At 44.1% G+C, this 21,528-nt stretch overlaps 1 protein-coding gene across 1 annotated transcript; it reads right to left on the reverse strand.

Annotated features, from left to right (window-relative positions):
* Positions 1-1,859: 1,859 nt before the first annotated feature.
* LOC121619586 (TGF-beta receptor type-2-like) lies at positions 1,860-21,036 on the reverse strand. Its single transcript, XM_041955400.1, has 7 exons — positions 20,783-21,036; positions 18,123-18,264; positions 17,124-17,314; positions 13,653-14,428; positions 12,619-12,760; positions 5,547-5,671; positions 1,860-3,060 (listed from the first exon to the last, which is right to left on the reverse strand). Exons 1-7 carry the CDS (start codon positions 20,853-20,855, stop codon positions 2,881-2,883), a joined length of 1,629 nt encoding a protein of 542 aa, XP_041811334.1. The 5' UTR covers positions 20,856-21,036; the 3' UTR covers positions 1,860-2,880.
* Between the last annotated feature and the right edge of the window lie 492 nt (positions 21,037-21,528).

A 21,528-nucleotide genomic window follows, 5' to 3' on the forward strand; every position in this document is an offset into this window, starting at 1 on the left:
TGGAAATCTCCCGACGAGATGACAACTCAGCCCACTGTGGCTGATAAATCCTACTATCCTACTGTTCCCAAGTGCATTTGTTTAACATTTCATGCACTTTCAGCGGCGCTGCCTCACGACTGCAGCCTGTGTTAATGTGTTCTAAATGAAAGAGACGCAATTTTGACATCATGCAGTGTCGGAGGCAGAGATTCTCAGACATAGTGACATAACCGGCGAGACGTGCATACTAGTGAATGCTCTTCATGGAGATTCTCATCCCAATGCAGGCACTGATGTCTAGTTTAGCCTAAGCAGTTACTTTTTGCCTGGCAGGGCCTCGTTAACCGAAATGCAAAATAGATTCTGGGAAACTGGTGGATGAATTAAAAGCAGCTGCCTGCAAGACAGACAGATGGGCAGAGAAGCAGGCAAATAGTGGCATAGACAGGTAGACAGAGAGCAACAGACAGAAACAGACACATTTTCCAGTCTGAGTCAGCTATGGGCTCAGGATGAAAGGTCTGATGGCGTCATACACGGCAGACTCACTCCATGCCAAACACTGTGTGGACCTGCTGAACCTCTTACCTTGGGCTCATCCAGCACACACACACCCTTACTTGGGTCACTTCTGGGGAAATTACATAGAGGTACATTCATTTCCTGGAGACTTACCCTAACTACAACCACTACTTGCTAATCATAACCGTTACCCTAACCTTAACCTTAATCTTAACCACTGACCCAAAAGTCAGCTGTTTTTCCAAATAGGGACATTGCTTTTGTCCTCAATTGCACAAGTCGTCCCATATTAACTGGTCTTGAGTTTGAAATGTGACAATGAAAGCAGCCTGAGTCATAGCCACACACACACACACACACAGTGTAAAAGCACTGTCTGTCAATCATTGGAGAACTGCCACTATTAAAATGTGTGACAGCACAGTCTGAGAGATTTGTCATATTTTGAATAACACCCAGAATGTGAAGCATCTTGGTGGCCTCGGTGTAACCATGAATGAAGAAGTCTGTGAACATGAACTTCCTGTTCCAAGCCTGAGAGCAACTGATGCGCGATCACGGTTTTACTGAGTTCATCATCCTGCGGGAGCTCGAGCTCTGCAGTGATAATTTAGATTAGAGCACACTAGAAGCATGCTCTCAGCGCATAAGACACATTAAAATGTATCATGTGTAATGCTGCAATGTATTTTTTTTTAATTGTTGTTAAATAGAAGTGCTCCATTAAGGAAGAAGACAAAAAAAAAGTGGATCTCATGACCCCTCAGATTTAACACTGGGAGGTTGGGAACTGCTGGACTAAACCCTTTAACTAAAAATAAAACTGCACACTACCTCCACCTCGACCACCTACATATACTTAAAGACGAGCAGCAGATGCTTACACAATGATACAATCTAATAACGTAATCAATAATAATATATCATGCAGTGGAGACGACTCACCAGTCTCATACATGGGGGGTAATAAGGTCCAGTGAACTAAAACATGAGCTGAAAGCTGCACAGAGCTGTTGATTCTCAATAGCCTTAGCAACATTAACATCGAGACAGTTGATTCAATGTCAGAAATATCCAAAACACTGCACCGTGGAGCTTTGAGGATAGCATTTATGTAGGATACTGAATAATATTGTGGGCTCTGTTGAAATAATGACAGCTAAGCATATGTAACTGTTGGAGTTGAGCTAAAAACAATATTCTGGCCTGTAAAGAAGTTCAACCTTTAAATGAAAGTGGTTTATAATGTCAAATCAATGCTACCAATCATCTCATATCATATAGTCATAAGCGGCAGCAAAGTGGACAGCACAATGATAGCATTAAAAACACCACAGTGACACAATGAGTACTGTAATACTTTTAATTATGGCTTTAGACTTTTATACAAAATTACTTTGATATAGACCTTTTTTTAATCACTGAATCAGAATTCCCTTTTCAGTAACAAAATGTCTATGAAGAAGCTCAGCTTTTATAGCATATAGGCAGTGTGCAGGAACTTCCAGTTTAGAGTCCTTTATACATATTTCCATTTCTTTTATTTTCTTTGTCTGATTAAACAGACTCCTCTGAGTAATACACACATACACACACATGCATGCAGACACACGCACACACACTCGCGCGCGCACACACACACACAAAGCACTATATATCTGTTCCCTTTTTCCTTTCAGGCTGATTTTGCCGTCTTTATTTTGCAATTCATAGTCCTTGAGATATGATAAGAGCTTTCCCTGCAGATTTCTGCCTTAGAGGGGTTTTCTGTTTCTTTGCTGTGGGTAATTTCCATTTCATGCCACAAGAAATCATACTTGCACCTTGAAAACTGTCATCCAGTCCCGTTGACACCTTGGAAAACGTTTAAGTGCTCAGTCCATAAAACTAGAAAGGGGGTAGTAGTGTTATTATATATCTTAATATTTTGGATTGCTCCCTTTTACCCACTTGTCTAAATATGTTCTGTCCCTTTATTTCCTATGCCTGAAATGTTTTATCAGAGCAAAAAGACACTCAATATATATATTTGGTGTGCATAGATATTGGTAAAGTGCAAATAGTGTTTGGTTATAAAAGCTTTAAAATGCAATTTCCCTGTTTGTTTACGACTCGAACCAGTCTTTGAAGCATGTAGAAGAAAACGAATCAAGTCAGTCACTGCTGTCTGTATTTATGTTGGTCCTGATCTGTACATGGAGGTCCATCTCTGGTATCAGTTCTGTTTCATCCAAATGACTTTCCAGTTTGCTCCTCCGTCACACATTTCTGACGAACCCATAGCAAACAACGCATCCACTGGAATTTCTATCTCTCCCAGCTGCTCGGCTGTAATTCCTCTGCCACCCTAGTGGGGGGCAGTGTTTCTGTTGAGCTCTACTTCTCATCCACCACAAAGATTTCTTCAGGGATCTTCTCCTCTGAGTCAGAGCGGTCTGACAGCTTGTCCAGGTACTCCATGTCGGAAAAGCGCTCGGCAACACACTGGGCTGTCAGACGGGCCTCCGGGTCGTGGTCCCAGCACTCATCTATGGTGGCGCACACCATCTGGATGCCCTGCAGGGGGAGCGGTGGAGCAGAGATATAATCAGCCAATAATTCAGACTGGGGGCAAGTCTGACTGTGACAGCATACCATCACCTCAAGCTGAACCTCTGAGTGTTCATGTGAAAGTATGAGTTTCCATCTGTGTGTTTATATGTATGTCACTCTGTGTCTGTGTTGCAGTGTGTTTTCTGTGAGCGGAAACAAAAAAGATGGAGTCACATAATACAGCAGAATTATACACTCAGTTGCCAATTTAGTCGAACATAACAGTCTGAAATAAAACCGACCTTCATGCGGGTTATAATGTTCAGTCTTTGTTTGAGAGGCGATGACTCAGCTGTATTATCATTTAGGAGGCTGCAGTTTGCGATGCTGCTGAACTGAACTACCCCCATCAATAGCAATTGGGTGAGCAAAATAATAGAAACAGACTATAGATTAAAACTCTTCTCAGGACTAGCAGGGATAAAACTGTGCTTGATTGACTGATCTGACCCTTTTTTTTTTTTGGCCTTTCTTGCACCTGTAGATCAGCAGAATAGTGTGAAGCCATTCGCAGAAATGTGTACAGTGTCACCTGTGTGAGTGTGTCCTTGTGCACATGCGAGAGAAACAAAATAGGGACCCACTCATTAAAAACTAGAGGCTACTCAAGGTCAAAACCTCCAGAGGGTCCTTTTAATAGAAAACAGGCTCTATCAAAACTGTCAATGCAACGCTAACCATTTGTTCATTTGATTGTATTATCATTAGCTTCTGCCATAGCAGTTGCTAGTCTTCCACTCAAAACATTTCTGACATTAACGGTTAGACTTATATGAGCTTCAGGTGCATGATGTCATTAAACAGGTAAATGTTAAAGAAAAACCTCTATTTAGGGAAATTATATTAGCAATACACCTAATTAATGTTTGCACCTTTGTTGGCCTTACATCAGTATGGAAATAGAGACACCACCACCAGCTTCAGCTTGTGCACGGCCATGTGCTAGCGACACTAGCATAAATATTAGGACGAGGGCGCAACATTTATTTTTATGCTGATTAATGTTAAAATGATAATGTTTTTTGGCTCTCTGACTGAAGGCATTCACAGAGCATGAGAGAGAGAGAAGAAGAGGCAGCGAGTGAGGCAACGTGAGAAATAAAACCTATTTAAACTTATTTGCTAATTGTTTGATTGTGGTTTCGTTTTAAGAGCAGGAATAAATAACAATAAAACGCTCGACAGATTGTCTACTTTGGAGACAGCTGTTCTGGGCTTTTCAGTCTGTGTTTCCACCTCTGCATGTCTCCTTTTCTAAGTATTGAACAAAGAGCAGCAGGACGACTCTGTGCTGATGTTTCCTCGTGCGTAAAAACTGCATCTCATACACTGCTATTGTTTTTTCAATTTGTCATCAGTCTAATTTGCTTAATTTTTACCAGATATAGTGAAAATGCAAATGAATATCCAATGACGACTTTTAGTTGTTAGTTTTAGGAATTATAGAACCAGAGGAAGTAAACCTGTTTGATCAAAAATGGTTATAAGATGCATTTCAGGTTAACCAACAGGCATTGTTTATTTCTAGGGGATAGTGCACCGTAATCAGCATCGGTGTAGATGTGCCACGGTTAACTGAACAGCAAATTTGCAATCACAGTCGCAAGCAGGCGTAACAAGAAACCAACAAATAAGAAAAACACAGTAGGAGATGAATCACAACCCTTAAACTCAGACCAAACAACAATCAGACGGGTACAAAATACTATTCATCTAGAGCTAATCTATAAGTAACATCAGATCATTAATGAGTCTGTGTGGATTTTAACCATATTTCAAGTTTGATTTTGAACATCAAACTTAAAATTTTGGAAATCTAAAAGGGGTTTTAGACGGGGTTGGGTGATGGGACGAATAAACAGCTATTGGTGATTGGCTGAGTCCATTCCATTGTTTTTTGATTGGTTTTCGTCACGTAATTTTGCTTATTTTATGGTCTGCCTCAGAAACATGAGGCTGTTGTGCAGACAGACTCTGTTCAGTGAGCAAACCCAGCACCACAACGATGTCAGCGACGGTAGTGTGGGGCAAACGGGGGCAACAGGAAGAGGTACACAGCGTGTAGAGCAGGAATATTCTCACGTCTAACTCTAACTCAGGGTTCATTTCGATCAAGCCAGGGCAACAAGGCAATTAAACTTGTCTAAAACAGCTTAAAATACAACAGGTATAAGAAAATGTCCTTTCTTGCCATTTTGAGAGTTTATATTTTGTTTATTCGACTAATAAATAAACTAAGCAAACCCACAGTGTGTGGGACGCCACACACACACCTGCACAAATATTCCAGTAATTGCTGGTTGTTGAGCTGATGGTGGATGGTTTGGAAATTTTTAATATGTCACCAAACCCAAAATTCAGATCCTGAAGGGTCACAGAATGTGTCAGCACACAGGAGATCATCCTGAAATCTGTAGCGAGGTCTTGTATGTTTGTGCGGTGCCTCTTACCGTGTGGTTGATCCAGCTGTTGGGGATCTCAGGCCTTCCCCTGTCTCGCAGAACGCTGTCCTTCATGCTCTCGACACACGGGTGTTCCCTCAGGTTCCCGAAGGGCGGCTCGTACTCCTTCACCTCTGCACACACAGACGGGAAACAGGTGGAGAAAAGTGAGCCCGACGCCGCCCAAACTGGTGGTTTTATGCAAGTAATAAACTTTGAGAGAGGTTCACATCTAATGAAAGATACAGCCCTGTTGAACGGAGAGACTAGATCAGATGGCAGTGCCCCACAGCGCACACATCAACAACACTTCTCAAAGGATTCACTGTGCGCTCCAAATTAAAACTGCAGGTTGCAAACTTTAAATAGCACCGAAGCAGCACAAACACAAAAAGAATCCTGTGCTGCTGATAGAGGGGCCAAGGGGGAGATTTGCTGAAGAGAAACACTTATTATTATCACATTTTTACCCTCAGCGTCAAGGAGCTTAAAGTATCTCACCAACGCAGCTCTGGCTTTGTGTCAGCTCTCTTACACAATGAAATCCAGGATGCTTGTCAAAGGAAATTTACCAGCTGAGTTTACTCAGGGCAAGATTTCAAAGCGCTGCGGTGGAGGACGTAGTCTGGGAACTGTGGGTCAAGAGTTTCCAAAGACGGTTTATCTTACATGAATTCATGTATCCTCGGAGTGAGACAACAAATCAAATTCCAAATTGCTTTGAAGCGTGGAGGGCTTGTGTGAGGGAAAACACAAGTTTCAGAGGACCCATCGAGATAAGAGAAGCCTGAAGAGGCACGTGACTGTGTGAAGAAAGTGGAAATAAATAATTAGCTCGAGCAGAGTTTCAGTCATTAAAAAGATGACCAGGAGATGAAACAGCTGTTTGAGAATCACATGTAGGCATTCCACAAACAACACCTCGGCAAAGACAGACAGAAGCCTTCAAACAGAAAACAGACACAAGTTCCACTTCTCTGCTTTGGGCTGCTTTGAAAACTTTAAATTGTCTGTCACCGTTGACCGTAACTGAACACAATGATCCTTTTCATATACCTGTCATAATTTCCTCACCTAGAAAAACAGACATGCATTTCTACGCTGCATACACTACACTGTTATTGCAGCTTTCAGCTTTAACTACAAGCTGGAACCTGACTGAGGGAAATGAGTCAAACGTACAGTGCAGCCTGTGTTATTGCACAATAACGTTAAATGTCTGTATCTGCTCAGGAGGCATGAATTGTACTTGTACTTGTATTTGGAGTAGAAATGATGACTAATGCCTGAAACTGATGTCGTTAATGAAACACAAATATAGTGTCACAACATCAGACAAGGATGCTATAGCTGCTTTAACCTACAAAATATACATTAAGGCTGTAACAGGCAGGTTTTTTGTCTTTATTTGGATATCAAATTTACATGTTATTGTAGTCGAACCTGTTTCTGTTATTTCTGTTTCTTATAAATGAGCTGGTGCTTTAATACGGCATCTCTCTCTCAAATTGCAAACAATTTCCGTCCGTGAATCTGTCCCACAGAGTTTACATGATTGGGACAAAGCAGCGCCAGCCCGAGTCAGCGAGCTCCGGGGTGACCCGCCCAGTCACGAGGCCAACATGGTGTCTCTGCAAGCGAACCGACACGTCTTGTGCGCAGATTACTGTATGTGCAACACGAGAAGCCACAACTGTTTGCTAGAGTGCTGATTGGGTTAAACAATTTGTAGGATGAACTAGATGCCAGTTTCTTCTTCTTCTTTCAAAACACGTTTAAAAGAAGCTCAGAGGAAGTTATGAAGCCCGCAGACAGAACTGGAGGCTTGTGGGAGGCAGACAAGTGCAACAGATGACTCTTTTCAAAGGCTAAAACTTCATATTTCTTTCGGTCAGCTCCTCTGGATTGGTATTAAAGTTTGAACACTGCCCCACCCAAGCATTAAGAGAAAAGGTGACAGACCTCTTTTTGTTTGGACAGGTCCGTGGGAGTGTATAACTGCGCTCTACGCTGCAAATCCCATTTATAAACTGTTGGGCAAACATGTTTATGTGTTCATCTGCAAACAATGGGCCCAAAATATATGAATCATACTACTGAGCACTTTGCAGTGTAAACAACAGAGTGTACTCCAGGATGGAAAGATTGGCCAATCCTGCTTCAAAAAGGAAAGATGGTTTTTCCAGGCAAACCTTAAATTAAAACTCTGAACTAGCAAAAGCTATTGAAAACACAACACAAGGCGAGGGAGGAATGCTGCGGTTTGCAAAAGTCACACACGGCATATTGACAAGATTCCTGCGAAGCAATATAACAAGTTCAGCAGAGTAACAATGAGGAACTTACACTATGTCTCCAACAGCAGCTGACATGGAGTGATGTGAATTTTGCAATGCTAGCACATATTTCATCCTTAATGTCTATTTGCCATGCTGGTTGTCAGGCAGGCCTGTCGAAGCTGTCTGGGAATATGCAGCCAAGAGATATTCGGTTAAATTTAGCCACGATGGCAGACTGGGGAAACTCGTCAATGAGTGTCACTCTTAGGAGGTTTGTGATATGCATTGCCATAGCTGACGGCCACTTCTGTGTCTTTCAGGGAATGTCCAGGACTTCCATCCCAACTAATTATAGTCTTTCATGAACCTGTCACTTGTTTTGGCTCTATCACATAGATAAATGTTCAAATATCAACGATTAAACTGCAGGAACAAACCAACCAGGAACCATCCTAAAATACTACACTGAAGCTATTTATACTGGTATTTTGTCATGCTGCCCTTCAAAGTTAACATTCTGTATAGTTATGCTCAACAAAACATAAACACAGAAAACAAGAACTACAGTCCTGTAACCTAAACACATAAATAATGCATAAAAACAGAGCTTCGACATGTGCTCGGAAATAAATTAGTAGTGTGATCACTATAACATTGTCTGTTTCCCAGAGTCTGTCTGAGTCAAGCAACAAAAGCTTGACTAATCCACTCCCAGCCGCCTCCACTGGTTTTCATTAGGCCGCGGTGGCTCTGACACTTGTTTGTGTTCCTCACAGGTTGTTAAAGTCATTTAGTACAGATGTAGGCACGTGCATGACATGTTAGCAGAGCTCAGTGTTGGACATATGGCACCGACGTACCCTGAAGGCTTAGCCTACCATTAACTACAGCTGATTCGTGCCCTAACCTTCACCTAACCCCATTAAAGGAGACCAAAAACCTATTTTAGCTCACGCTGGTGTAACTTTCATGAAACCAAATCGGGCACATGCATTTTGCCCCCAACTGATCCACAATCAAGTGGTTTGAAATCAGACTTTTGTCCCCAAACGTGGACTACGGCAGACCTCCCACAAAACAACACAAACACACCGTACTATCAGGCCCTGCAGTCCTGGAGGAGTTGATGGTCTGACATCTGGAGAGCAGCTGCCCTAACCTCTTCTCCTCTCCAGTCTAGCCCAACCTCTCCCTCCAGGGACCGAAGGCATTTCTCCGTCTGCAGCTCCACATTCAACACCACTCCACTATTATCCCCCCACGTAGCCCCACCCGCCTGGGGAACGCCCTCGTAGTCTTTCCAAGCCCTAAATCTGGACCGGCTAAATTATACAGGAGGGACATTTTGGGGAACAGAGTCAGAGATAAAAAGGCCTGAGCCTTGAATCCAGCTTTTCCTCCTCTCCGAGGTGTGCTGATCTCTCGGTTTCCCTCTCACTCTAACTTTTCCTCTGTCTTTATAGTCTTGGAAGATAAAGAAAGCAAAGTGAAGGCTCATGGCTGGCTGACTGGCGCTGTCGACAGACGGCTGTGTTCTCCTCGCCTGGCGGATCTCAGATCAGACCGCGGCCTCAGGAACTGTGACAGAGCGGCTATGTGGCTGCCTGCCACTGAGACGCAGAGCTCTGATCAGACATCTGTCTTCCACAGACACACACACACAGGCAGGTGGCAACAGAGACAAGAGAGACAAGAGGAAACCAGGGCTTCACCCCAGTCATTATAATGATGCCCAGGGATGTGTCACCCTGAATTTCTGTGTGTGTGTGTGTGTGCGCACGTGTTTTTAATATTTTGTGTCACGTGAGGCGAGCACTCAGGGTGTCATTAGTGACTCACCGGCCTCCAGGGACAGCTTGGCAACTTCGGGAAAAACAAGAGACCAGCAGCGTGAAGGCATGAAACTCTTTGAGTGCACTCTGTAAACACATCAGTTTTACTCTCGTGGTGCTCTGATTCCCCAATCAATACCAGATCTCTGCCGGCATCACTATCTGCATGGAGATTTTTTTTTTCCAGCTGCCGGTGAAGCAAAACCAAATCACTGCATCTCATTTACGCAGCTCATTCTTTCCGCCTTCCTCGGGGTTTATCAAGGTAGGAGGTTGGCTGTGTTTGTACAGCGTTTTAACCTTTTAGCATGAGAACGTCTCCTTGGGTTTTGGCCTTAATGAACTGCAGATTTCACCCCCCCCCCCGCTCGTCTCGGAGAGATGCCAAGTCTAGAAAAAGTGGATAGAGATCTACAGAAAACACGCAAACTACTCCAGCTGCTTCCATCTATGTATAGTCTCGATTCTGGTCCGGGGGTGGGACTGGATCCCTTCTGCTTCCCCTCTCTGCAGTAAATCTACAGCCCTCCCTGTCTGTCTGTGTCGGTATGAGTAAAGCTAGATGGCTGTCTACAGGGCTACAGTGCAGTGGGAGAGTAATTAAGTGCTGCTTCACCTGCCTGAGGGTAGGAAGAAAAAGACAGACAGACATGGGGGGGTGGGGGGTGTAGATAGAAGTTTTGAAGCAGAGAATGACAGAGTTTCTCTGCAAGGACAGTCAGAAAAATTTGTTTAAGCTGGGTCTAAAATAACGTTTGCTGCCCTGTATAATGTTTCTGTTTGTCAAGATCTAAATAAAAGACTCAGAAATAAACTCAGAAATGGACGAAATGGACGGAGGAGGATGAGTGGGATGAATAACGCTGTTGTCCCTCAAATCCCCCAAGAGGAAACCAAGCGAAGCCACACTAACCTTTATCCAAGGAGCCTGGATTCATTTAGTCCACCAACATGCATCCTGTCTGGTCTCCTCATGAGACATTACTGCAAAACATCCTCATATAACGGAGACATCCATACTTACAACTCCACTCTGAGAACAGTACGTCTTGGGGACCGCGTTCTCTGCAAAAACAGGAAATAGTCTATTTTCTTTTCAAAGGTGTACCCAAGGGGCACACATATTCTTGCTGTTGGGAAGGAAAAGCGAGGGGGATTGTGGGTCACTCAACCATGTTTTTTCTTGAGAGGACTCTCGGGTAAGGTAACTGTGTGATACACTTCAAGGAGGCCCCCCGGGAGGATTGGTGGGGGCGGGGGCAAAACAGGAAAAAGCCAAAGTAGAAGCGTTCATGCCCAAGCCGGGCTTTCAATCACTGTTGTGACACAATGGAGACAGAAGCAGTCACAGAAACAAGCTGGACCACAGAGACACCGAAGGGAAGTGAAAACAAACGGCTGAGTGTCGACATGAAATACTGCCCTGTGGTTCGCCTTCAGATAATCACTCATTCCTATTATTTGCACATATCCTGGCCTTGTTGTTGCTGCAGAATGACAAACACACGTAACGGCACATTAGGAAAGTGAAGGCAGATCCTTGAGACTTCTACAAGATGAATTGTGTGTTTGACACTTTCAGATTTTGTTCCCACAGTGATTAATGGGTCGTGGATGGCACACACATTAAGTCCTGTCGCACAGTGTCACACATCCAGTAAGTGAACTCAAGGTGGAGTGGGCCACTGCGCTCCTAATTGGTAAAGTCGTCGCTGTGCCGGTAGTCCTGAGAGGTCAAGCGAGCTGTGGAGGCAATTTTTCTTTTTACAGTATTTCTGAGGCTCTTTACACTGGACCCAAAGGGACTTTCATCAATCAGGGCTTCTATTGATTTCCTTTACCCTCAACGGCCCAGGCTAATCTCTAATTTACCAAGGAAAATGCTGTTATCTCCATTATTAACTACAGTAAAGGTCACAAGTAATGCTTACAGTGTGTACAATGGGGGCACCATGCGATTGTCCAGGAAGTCAGATGCATCATGTTTAAAGCTGGTGTCCACAAAACACAATTAACACAAATAAACACCCAAAAACAGTCAGAGATAGTGAGGGCAGCAGAAAGAATAAGTCATTGAAGGAATAGTGTAACATTTTGGGACTATGCTTATTTGCTTTCTTGCTGAGAGTTAGAGGAGCACATTTATGCCACTCTCGTCTGTCTTTTGTTGTACTTTTATGGGGGGGGTTGTGTGCTGGACTGTTTTTTAGCTGCAGGAAATTACTTCATGGAGTCGCTGCTGGTTGCCTGACCACCTCACAGTGATGACAAGACCCAAGAAGCCATGCCGTCTCGCCTTGGACGTGCTGGTAGGCAGATTTTGCTACCTTACGACAGAGCAAGGCTAGCGGTATGACCCCATTTCCAGTCTTTATGCTAAGCTAAGCTAAGCTAAATTAAGCTAAGCTTGGAGAGTGGTATCAATCTTCACATCCAACTCTCTGAAAGTCCATTTTCCAAGTCAAACTCTTCCTTTAAGAAGTCCATCTTTGAGGAATCATTAAAACCTCTATGACCGCAAATATCTACACTTTTCAGAAGAAGATATTTCTGTTTTACAGCGCCGGCAGCGATTGCAGGCCCGAGAGCATTAAACTGACTTTAGCAAGGATACAAGCTGACAAGTGTCTGTAAAATCTAGGATAATAACACTATCATTTTTATTTTCCCTGATTTTATTTATTCACTTGTATTAATGAATAATACATTCAAGCCTAATTTATTACATTACAAAAATTTGCTCAACCTAAAAAGGCTGTGTTTTATGATTTTTATGATTTTTAAAAAGTCATCATTTGAGCTGTTAGCTGCTTCCATCAAAAGCTCCTGCATTAGCCTTTGAATTCAAACATTAATCTAACCCTCCCGTGAAGTCGCTTCTCTCACTGCGGAGCTTTTAGGCAAAACCAAATTCTGTGATTGTGATCTAAGCACACCAGCACCGGCACGTGCGTCTCCGTCACAGCTTACCTCCGATAGCGTTGCACCTGGAGATGATCTCCCACAGTACAAGAGCCATGGAATAAACATCGGCCTGTTTGAAGGACTCGATGTTTTCTAGGTTGATTCTGGACTCCAAGACTTCTGGGGCCATGTACCTGGCAGTGCCCACCTGAAACAAAACAGGGAGAAGAGGATTTCCATCTCATTCAAATTCTTGATACCACAGATGATGGAAATGTTACATGGATGAATAATATTGTTTTGCATGGCTTAAGCAGCGTGCCGCATCTAAGAGGAGCTGGTAAACCACACAATTAAGTTACCTTTTTAACCAACGACTCTCTTTTCACAACTTAAACAGGAGCTGTTTGGTTAAGAAAGCATAACTACGCAGACCATCTCAGCAGTAAGAGTTGTTCACCTGCATTAATCAAGAGACAGGCGGTAATTTTGTGCTGCAGTCAGATCACATTTATCCGAATTAAAACACGTTTGATGTATAACATAATTGGGAAAACAAAGGCAGCTCTGAGCTCAACAACACGCTGCTTGTCTTCACATAATTACCAGCCTGGAAAATGTGTTCACTGGCGCTTCCTCGAAAATGCATTACAATGCATTAGGTGTGCTGCGCAGCAAAGGGTGAGGCCTTTTCATAATGAGTAATTTTCATAACAGAGTCTAATATGACTCTGGCCTCTTGCATCAGCGTAATGAGTCCATTAAGAATCAATCAAACCTGTTTGTCTTGTGAGGATAATAAAACGACAACCTAAGAACACTTACAGCACTATTACTATCAGCATCAGCCATCTGGGGCCCAAGATATAGAGGGTGCCAAATAATAAGAGATGGTGTCGCTGGGTGATGAGGATCAGAAATGAAAAGTTTGATTGATAGCACGGCTCTTTTCAGTGTGGCTCATATCCTCAAAGAACGAGTGGCCTGTGTCTGGGGTGGCGGTGAAAATGTATATATATATATATATATATATATATATGCAAATGACCGAGGGTATCAAAAGCCAAGCAAAACCAAATAAACGGATTATAAGGCTTTACCTGCCCGCTGTTGGCCAGCTCGTCCACAGACAGAGTGTTGTCCAGGCGAAGGGCGAGGCCAAAGTCACACAGGCAGCATGTCAGGTCGCTTTTCACAAGTATGTTGGAGCTCTTAATGTCCCTGTGCGCAATGGGCACCTTGTAGCGACCGCAGGTGGTGTGGTCGCTGTGGAGGTGGGCCACTCCGCGCGCTAGCGAACCCCCCAGCATCCACAGGTCGTGCCAGTTGATAATATGGTGGATCAAGTACTCCTGGAGGTTCCCTCTTGGCTGGAAGGCTGTGATCAGCCAGTACTGTCTCTGCGCCTTCCTCTCCTCTGCTGTCAGGAAGTGAAGCACGTTCTCATGCCTCAAGTCTGCGTCTGAGAAAATTTCCTTCTCGTTCTTCCAGGAGGCGTACTCCTCGTATGAGAAAATCTTAATGGCCACTGTCTCGAAGCCCTGCTCCTCGCTGACTGAGGAGCCCTGCTTGAGCTTGGCTTTGTAAACCTCTGCAAAGCGTCCTTTTCCGACCTGAACATCCAGCTCAATGGGCAGCAGCTCTGTGTTGTGGTTGATGTTGTTGGCGTGAGTGGAGCTGCTGTCTGAACCTTCGTCGTCTATCATGATGGCGTGAGCGTCGCTGAAGTCCAGCGGGGGACCCCTCTTGCGTCTGGAGCTGGCTTGCCGCTGGCGGTAGACCCGATAACAGTAGAAAGAAGTGATGACGACTACGGCCATGACCAGCAGAGGCACCAGGCTCACTAAGATGACCGCCACCACCTGGGAATCCATGTCTGAGGGAACAAAAGTCAAACAACTAAGATGATGAGGATGAAGATGCCCACATTTATACATTTGAGGTTAAAGCCATACTAATAATGTTTTTATACTAAGCAATGGGAAAAACAGGGTTAGGGTTATTGTTAGCCCTTTAAAAAAGTGGGACATCTCATCATCCTCTTGGATTTTAGACTCTTCTCTGTGGGAACACGTCGTAAGCTCCTTCAAAACACTGTGTTTCCCCAGTTGCGCTTTGCTTGGAATGATAATATACAAAGCAATTTGTCTCCCCCAATATAAAGAAATAAAACTCAAATCCCGTCTCGGCAGATCAGCGTCCAACGTAGAGGGTAAAGCAATATTCTCAAAACAGCAGAGGAACCTGAGCCATCCCTGTGGAATGTCTATAAGCATCAGAAAGCTAAAGTTAGCGTCTGGGCCACTAAGGCAAGCTGCTCCAAACCCAGACCCAGTCAACCACATATTGTGTCTCTTTATAGTGTACGTCTGATTCTTATAATTTAGGACGTGGTGTGTCTGGGAGCTGCTACGGTTTTGGCAAACGGTGAAAGTTTATGCTTGTGCCGTGTTTATGGTCCAGTTTTTGAAGCTGCAGTCATAAAAGAAGACCTATAAAAACTATATCACCAGACACAACAAACTAAATGAGAAACCCCCAATTGGTGCACAGTTTGATGAGTTCTAAATTTAATCATTTATAAGCCTCCTTGTCTAGTTGCTCTGAGTGCCACACAACTCTCCAAAACATTTTAAAACAGCCAGCTTTGACAGATCGTAAATTTAAAATTTAGTTTCACAGCAGAAATATCCTCATATTTTCTCATTTTGCTTAACAACTGATAAGAAACTAATTTGAGAGGCAAGTGTGGATGTGAGGAGCAGAGTCGGGTTGAAATAAGGGAAGGACGAATGGGGAAGGCATCTCGCGGCCTGCCCACTCGAGCCCTCTGGTTCCTTCTAATTTCTCTCTCTCTTTTTTTTTTTTTCCTAAACAGGAAACCACATGTCTGAAATCCTCAACATGGCCCCAGCCAGTTTGTTTTTATTTTCACAGAGTGAGAAGCTATTTCTCACAACAAACCTGTCACTGTGCCTCCCGGACTCCCTCAGCTTTGGCCAAAGCCCTCACTTAAAGCATGAAATATTGAATTTTTAAGAGAAAAGGCTGTGTGAGTGGCAAAAATGTGAATTGCAGTGAGTCTGAGTGTTAAATTGGGAGATTGGGATGCTGTGCCCAGTACTTAAACCAAAGGGATATTTTGATCCAGTAGCCCAACAGTAATGTAAAATTACACCGACACGAGGTCAAAACATCCCATTGGTACTGGATTAACTTGACCACATGCTGGGTCAGTTTCTATTCCTGCAATTTTTAGTGTGTAGAATTGCCTTTTTGTTATTATCACTTACTTCTTTAGCATTAAACGCTTCTTGCTCTCTAACTAGGTCTCCTTCTTGAGGTTTCCAATGGTTTTTGTGAATGTATTTCTGATAACATGATTAAAAACACCACTAGCCCTCCTGTTAGGGCAGCAGTACAATGGTGCAGAAAGAGGGTTTACTGTTACCAATGGCAACTCTGAGGTGTTTCAGCTGGTATGTGACAAACAACTTAGTATTGCCCCCAACTTAAGTAATGGCTTTGAGATGTTTTTTGCAGCATCCTAGATTCACCTAAAATACCGTAAGTGAAACCTCAGGCAGAAAAATGTGACTTGCTAGTTGCGAAAGAGGCACATTCACCCCAAATTTACTGGTATTGTTGCCTCATGGTCCTTATTTCTGCTGGAGCTCCTTCATTACCACACTGTCTCATGTGAGTCACTGAGAAGTTACAGGGAGTGCACAGACATTCTCGAGAGTGAGAGAAAGGATTTCCATTACGTGGTTTGCACTGCGCAGATGCTTTCAATTTGGCTCTCTGTGCAGAGCCAGGTCTCGGAAATGTACCTCAGTGTTATTATCGCCTGGATGTCGTAGTCAAAATACATCTGATTCCAGGGCCAATGTTGTAACTGGAGTCTACAAGCCAATGTCTCCAAAAACCTGTTCGTAATCTCGGATCTGGAGAGCATTACAGCGCACATGTGTTAGCATCCATGCATGAAGCCTTACATGACAAGCTGATAGAAACTGGCATATTATTATTGGGCTGACCACGACTATGACGCTACCATGTTATGTTGTACGGCTGTACGAACCAAACAGTCCAATTTTCACATGCGTAAAACAGAGTTACTGCATCATTGCTCCGCTGTGAAAGAAAAGTACTGACGCAAGAGCGATGGACTGGATAGCGTGAAAGAATAGGTTAGAAATATGGGAAATAAACGTATTATGTTAGATAAGAAGATTGATAACGCTCTCAACTCTACAGCCAGCAGCCAGTTAGCTTAGCTTAGCATAAAGACTGAAAGCAGGGGGAAACAGCTAGCCTGAATTCGCAACAAAGCCCAAGCTTTTTTGTTTTGATGCCGGGTGATGCTCTAGTCTTTATGCTAAGCTTAGATGGCTGTAGGTCTGTATTTAACATGCAGACATTAGAGCTCATTTCCTCAAAATATTCTGCTATTCTTTCAATGTCAGGAGGCTGAGAGTTTATCGCTATTGCGCGGCTAATGCATCGGACACTCCCTGAGCGGATGAAAATACAGAATTAATAAGTGAAATAATTCCGTCTTGACTTACAGGAGTTGAAGAAGATGTGCTCATTGCACTCATCCTCTGAGCAGGAACAGATAAAGAACTGGGAGCCCATGCCCTTTCTTTCTTTCATCTCACACTTGCTGTTGTTGTAATCCTCCAGGACCAGGCCATACAGCTTCTGAGCCGGGTTGTGACAGACTGTATCAAAGGTGATGTTGTCATCTGTCTTCCTCCTTGGAAAGCGAGAACACACAGAAAATGTTGCCATTTACTGGATTAAGGTTGATTTGTAGTCTTTGCTCACAACTATTTTGGCAGCGAAGTCCCCGTTTCAGCGATCTGTATTATCACGAAACAAGGCAATGATGGCAGGTCTACACTTGTGCAAATAATGCAATTTTTCAGCCGTGCAGAGATAAAGCGGAGGCTGTAAATGGCACATTTGTCTCTTTCAGTAGTCCACAGTCTCAGCATTATGCAAATGGGTGCAATACAGAATTCACACTTACAAACAGCCAGATTTTGAAATACCATTACAAACAGGAAACAAGGAAAACCCTGAACCTGCACAAATACACATATTTAAATTTAGCTTCCCTGCTGAGCAGCGCTGCGAGAAACATTTTAAAGAGGTGCTGCTGTCCATTTCTGCTGACCTCAGCTCAAGACACACCCGCAACACTGCTAATATAATGAGAAACAGCAGCACAGCCTTAAGCTCTTAACACCAACACAAATCTGCTTCCTGCTGCTTCTCACATTCAGAGTCAGATTAGATGCTGATGGGTGGTTAGACGCTCATGTGCTGTCATAATGCAGTCAACTGTCTTCAGCAGAATGCTGACTAATGAAGTGTTCGAGGGAAGAGGTCACTCCAAGGATTAATGACCATCTGATTAATGAAAGAGGAGCTAATGTTACCTCGTTTCCTCACTTCCCCGTGTGTTCAAGTAACTCAATCAGTCATTTCTGTCTGGAAACATTAGGCATCATAACCCTTACTTCTGTTTATGTAAAAATGTGGTTTGAGTGGACACTTACCAGATACTGACACACACATCTTGTTTATCGGGGCAGATGGACGTGATGTCGCACTCCACCTTGCAGCTGCCTTTACCTGTGCAGGTAGTTGCCCGCACGTCACAGAACTTGCACAGTCTTTTTACCTTCATTATAGTGGCCTCTGGAAAAAGAGAGGAGTGAGAGAGGAAAGATGGTGAGTTGGATACAAAAAAAGGCTCAGTCAGGTTTGTAACAGCCTATTTGCTTGCATGCAATTGGACAGACTAAGCAGCATTTGATAGAGTATAATGACACTTCCATGACATTAAACATTAACATTAAAAGCAAGAAAGCGTTAAAGTTTAATTTAAAGGGGGGAAGACTGTTGGAATGCGCCAATAAGCAAGAAGCAGATATTCAATATAACCACACGAAAATCCAAACTATTTCATCCTAGAGGGGTGGACAGATTTTCCCCTGTGAAGTCTGAACAATAAGAGCAGCGCGCAGTGGCATCCACCTCCTTTGGTCTTGTCCAGACTTGACTTTGCCGGCAGGCAGACCCATATCAGTGAGACAGACAGGATTGTGTGATGAGTGCCTGTGGGTTTGATAATCATCTAAGGAGACAACTGGCAGACAGGCAAGAACAACAAACAGAGGAAACACGGATGCATCTCCTCGCTGAGAAGTCTCTAATTTGTCAGGCCGATGAGTCGGCTCCCCCGTATAGAGAGGTGTCGTGCCAACTCTGTTCATGAATATCAAAAAAAAAGGGAGGCCGACGTTATGTTTCAGCGTCTGTGAATGTTTGGAGAGAGGCATGTGCGTACGTGTGTGCAGAAACTCTCCACCTGCAGTCTGCAGTTCATCCTTGCATTGAGAGGCTGCTGATGATAAAAATCAGCCGGGCAGCATGCGTCTCTTTGGCATAGAGAGGAAAGATTGAGCAGCAAGGAAGGTGAACAATCTCCCCTCTCTTCTCAGATTTTCCTTTTTCCTCCCCGCCACATAAAAGCACAAGTGGAAAGTGAATCTTGTGGCTTTAAGAGTTGGAAATGATCCGAAAAGAGGATATTCCAAAATCCCCAGGATCGATCTAGTACCACTGCTTTGGGAAATTATGTGTCATACGGGCAATGCCACATGGTTTTGTTTGTACAAGTGTACACAATGTAGACTCAAGTGGTACCATGAAGATAAAGTTAGGCCCCTCGCTGCAAGTCTGTTGAGTAAACAGAGGGTGAAAGAGAAATTTCCACATGATGTAGACTCCTAATATTGAGAAATAACTGAAAACTCTAAATTGCCTAATCGCAAATACAGAGGAAACGAAAAAAGCATGTGACAGCGCTGCTACTGTAAAACCACACAACCGCACTTCAACGATGCGCTTACTCGATGTTCACAGGAAGTGCACCTCGCACCAGAATACACAGCAACACGAGACCGAACCGAGAGACCGACATAAGGTGATCTCAAGGATCTTCTCCCGGAGAAGCGCTGCGAACAAACATGGGTGATGCATCTGAAGCAAGATGGCACCAACAAGACTTTGATCACATGACCTCTGAGTGAGATGCTTCAGACTGGGAAGTGAAAGCAGACCTCTTGACAGCAGACAGTGTGAAGAAGTTTGTTAAGTATGTGTTCGCCCCTGACTTCACGCTGACTTGAGGAAAAGTTGCTGTGTGTGTGTGTGTGTTTGTGTGCTTGCAACCTGCCACAAAAAGCCTACTGCGTCATTTCACCCAATCCGTCGGGTGGGGTTAAACCTGCGGCCTTGCAGCAACACAAAAACACTGCACGACCTGCAGCGAACCCAGAGCATGCAACGTTTACAGCATCCTGTTCCTGTTGCTTTTCACAAGACGCCGACAGGACATCGCAGACGGGTTTCGCTCTCCGGCTTTGTCTTAACTGGGAGACTCCCAAATAAAAACATCAAAATATTACACCTGAACTCCAGACTGGGCGACTTGACGGAGCAATTTCAAACTCTTCCTGGCGGGCTGGTGAGGTGTTTTGAAGCACGCCAGCTCTGAGGGGAGGGGATAGTCCACGCCTGAGCGCCGTGGTGGGAAGGTGGCTGAGCCGGAGTAATTATATCATTAGAACAACTCCTCTGAAGGAGCATGTCATTTAAACCCAGGAGGCGGGCTATGGAAGGGATGAATGGTAGTAATTGTCACCCAGGGCAACATATAATTGCAGAGAGAGGGGGGGAAAGAGGATTAGGAGCAGCCAAAGCCACTTGGTGCCTCTGGGACTGAGTGTTGAGACAGATGAAGGTATAACACTGTCTTTCTGAGAGGAGGAAGGACCTGCTAGCAATGTGGCCACATATCAAAGATGGAGGGGGGTGACTTACAACAGGTGAGGCCCTCTCAAGAGCACCCAGACACATTTAAACACTGCGTACAGAAGCTAATTGAATGTTTAAGCTAATTTAGGGCTGCGCACTAAAGCAGTTTGATGTTTTTGTTTTTTTATTAAAACGCGACACATATGGCACCACAGGCGCGTGCAAAAACACCTGTGTGAAGGATAATGCGTTTACTTCATCGTAATTACCTGAAAGAGCTCATTCGTTACTTTGTAGCGCTCGATGAGGCGTCGCATGTCCGCCGCGAAGCTGCATGGCGGCTCAGATAAAAGGCGGACAACTTTTATAGAAGTTTAAGAAAAGTTGAACTCACCCGTCTCCTCCAGCAGAACACTACCGAAGAGTATCGCTCCGCACCAGAGAGCGGAAAACCGAAGCAGCTCCATGTAGAAACGGACTCTCCGCTCCTCTCTTTCTCATTAATTTAGCGACGCCTCGGCCGCGGGTTCGTATCCAGACGCCGCGCGCTGCGCTCGGTCCGCCTGTTGCTGCCCCGAAACGCCTTCACAGCTCCGGCGAGAAGACGCAGAGTAAACACAGCGGGCAGGACTTGCCCTATATGCACTTTTCATGAAACAGGAAATCTTCAGAGGGGTTGGACAGCTTTCTTTCTCCTCCTCCTCCTCCTACTTCTTCTTCTTCTTCTTCTTCTTCTACTACTTCTCAGGCGTGCTCATGTGGCTCTTGAAGCATGTCATTAAGAGGGTGAAACCCAGCAGAGCAGGACTTGAAATGACATGCTCAAAAAAATAGCTCCACCAGAGGCTTCACCTCATGGGCCGTGAGCATATGCAAACACCCAGATTTACTTCAAAGTCGTCACACCTTTCAGATCTTATTTGGAGCTGTCAACTGCCGGCTTCTGCTCCTATTTCATTTTAATTTTGACACGCCAAACTCATTTAGGTGTCCATTCCAAGTCACTAAATTACACCCTCCGCGTCTTTCCTGGAGAGGCTCCAGGCTCTCTCGGTTAATCAAGGGTGACATAAGAAGTGGCGAGAGTCACTCCATATCTCACCGGGTGGGTTTTTATTGAAGACGCACGGAGGTTAAGTC

Source organism: Chelmon rostratus, chromosome 16 (genome assembly GCF_017976325.1).
Source record: "Chelmon rostratus isolate fCheRos1 chromosome 16, fCheRos1.pri, whole genome shotgun sequence".
Lineage (NCBI taxonomy): Eukaryota > Metazoa > Chordata > Actinopteri > Chaetodontiformes > Chaetodontidae > Chelmon > Chelmon rostratus.

What these genes read in the sequence shown, in the direction of transcription:
- LOC121619586 (XM_041955400.1), bottom strand. Translation starts at nt 20,855, where the DNA reads ATGGAGCTGCTTCGGTTTTCCGCTCTCTGGTGCGGAGCGATACTCTTC. An exon ending in TGTTCTGCTGGAGGAGACGG is followed by an intron (nt 18,265 to 20,782) that starts GTGAGTTCAACT and finishes CTCTTTTTCCAG; the next exon opens with AGGCCACTATAATGAAGGTA. An exon ending in GATGTGTGTGTCAGTATCTG is followed by an intron (nt 17,315 to 18,122) that starts GTAAGTGTCCAC and finishes TCGCTTTCCAAG; the next exon opens with GAGGAAGACAGATGACAACA.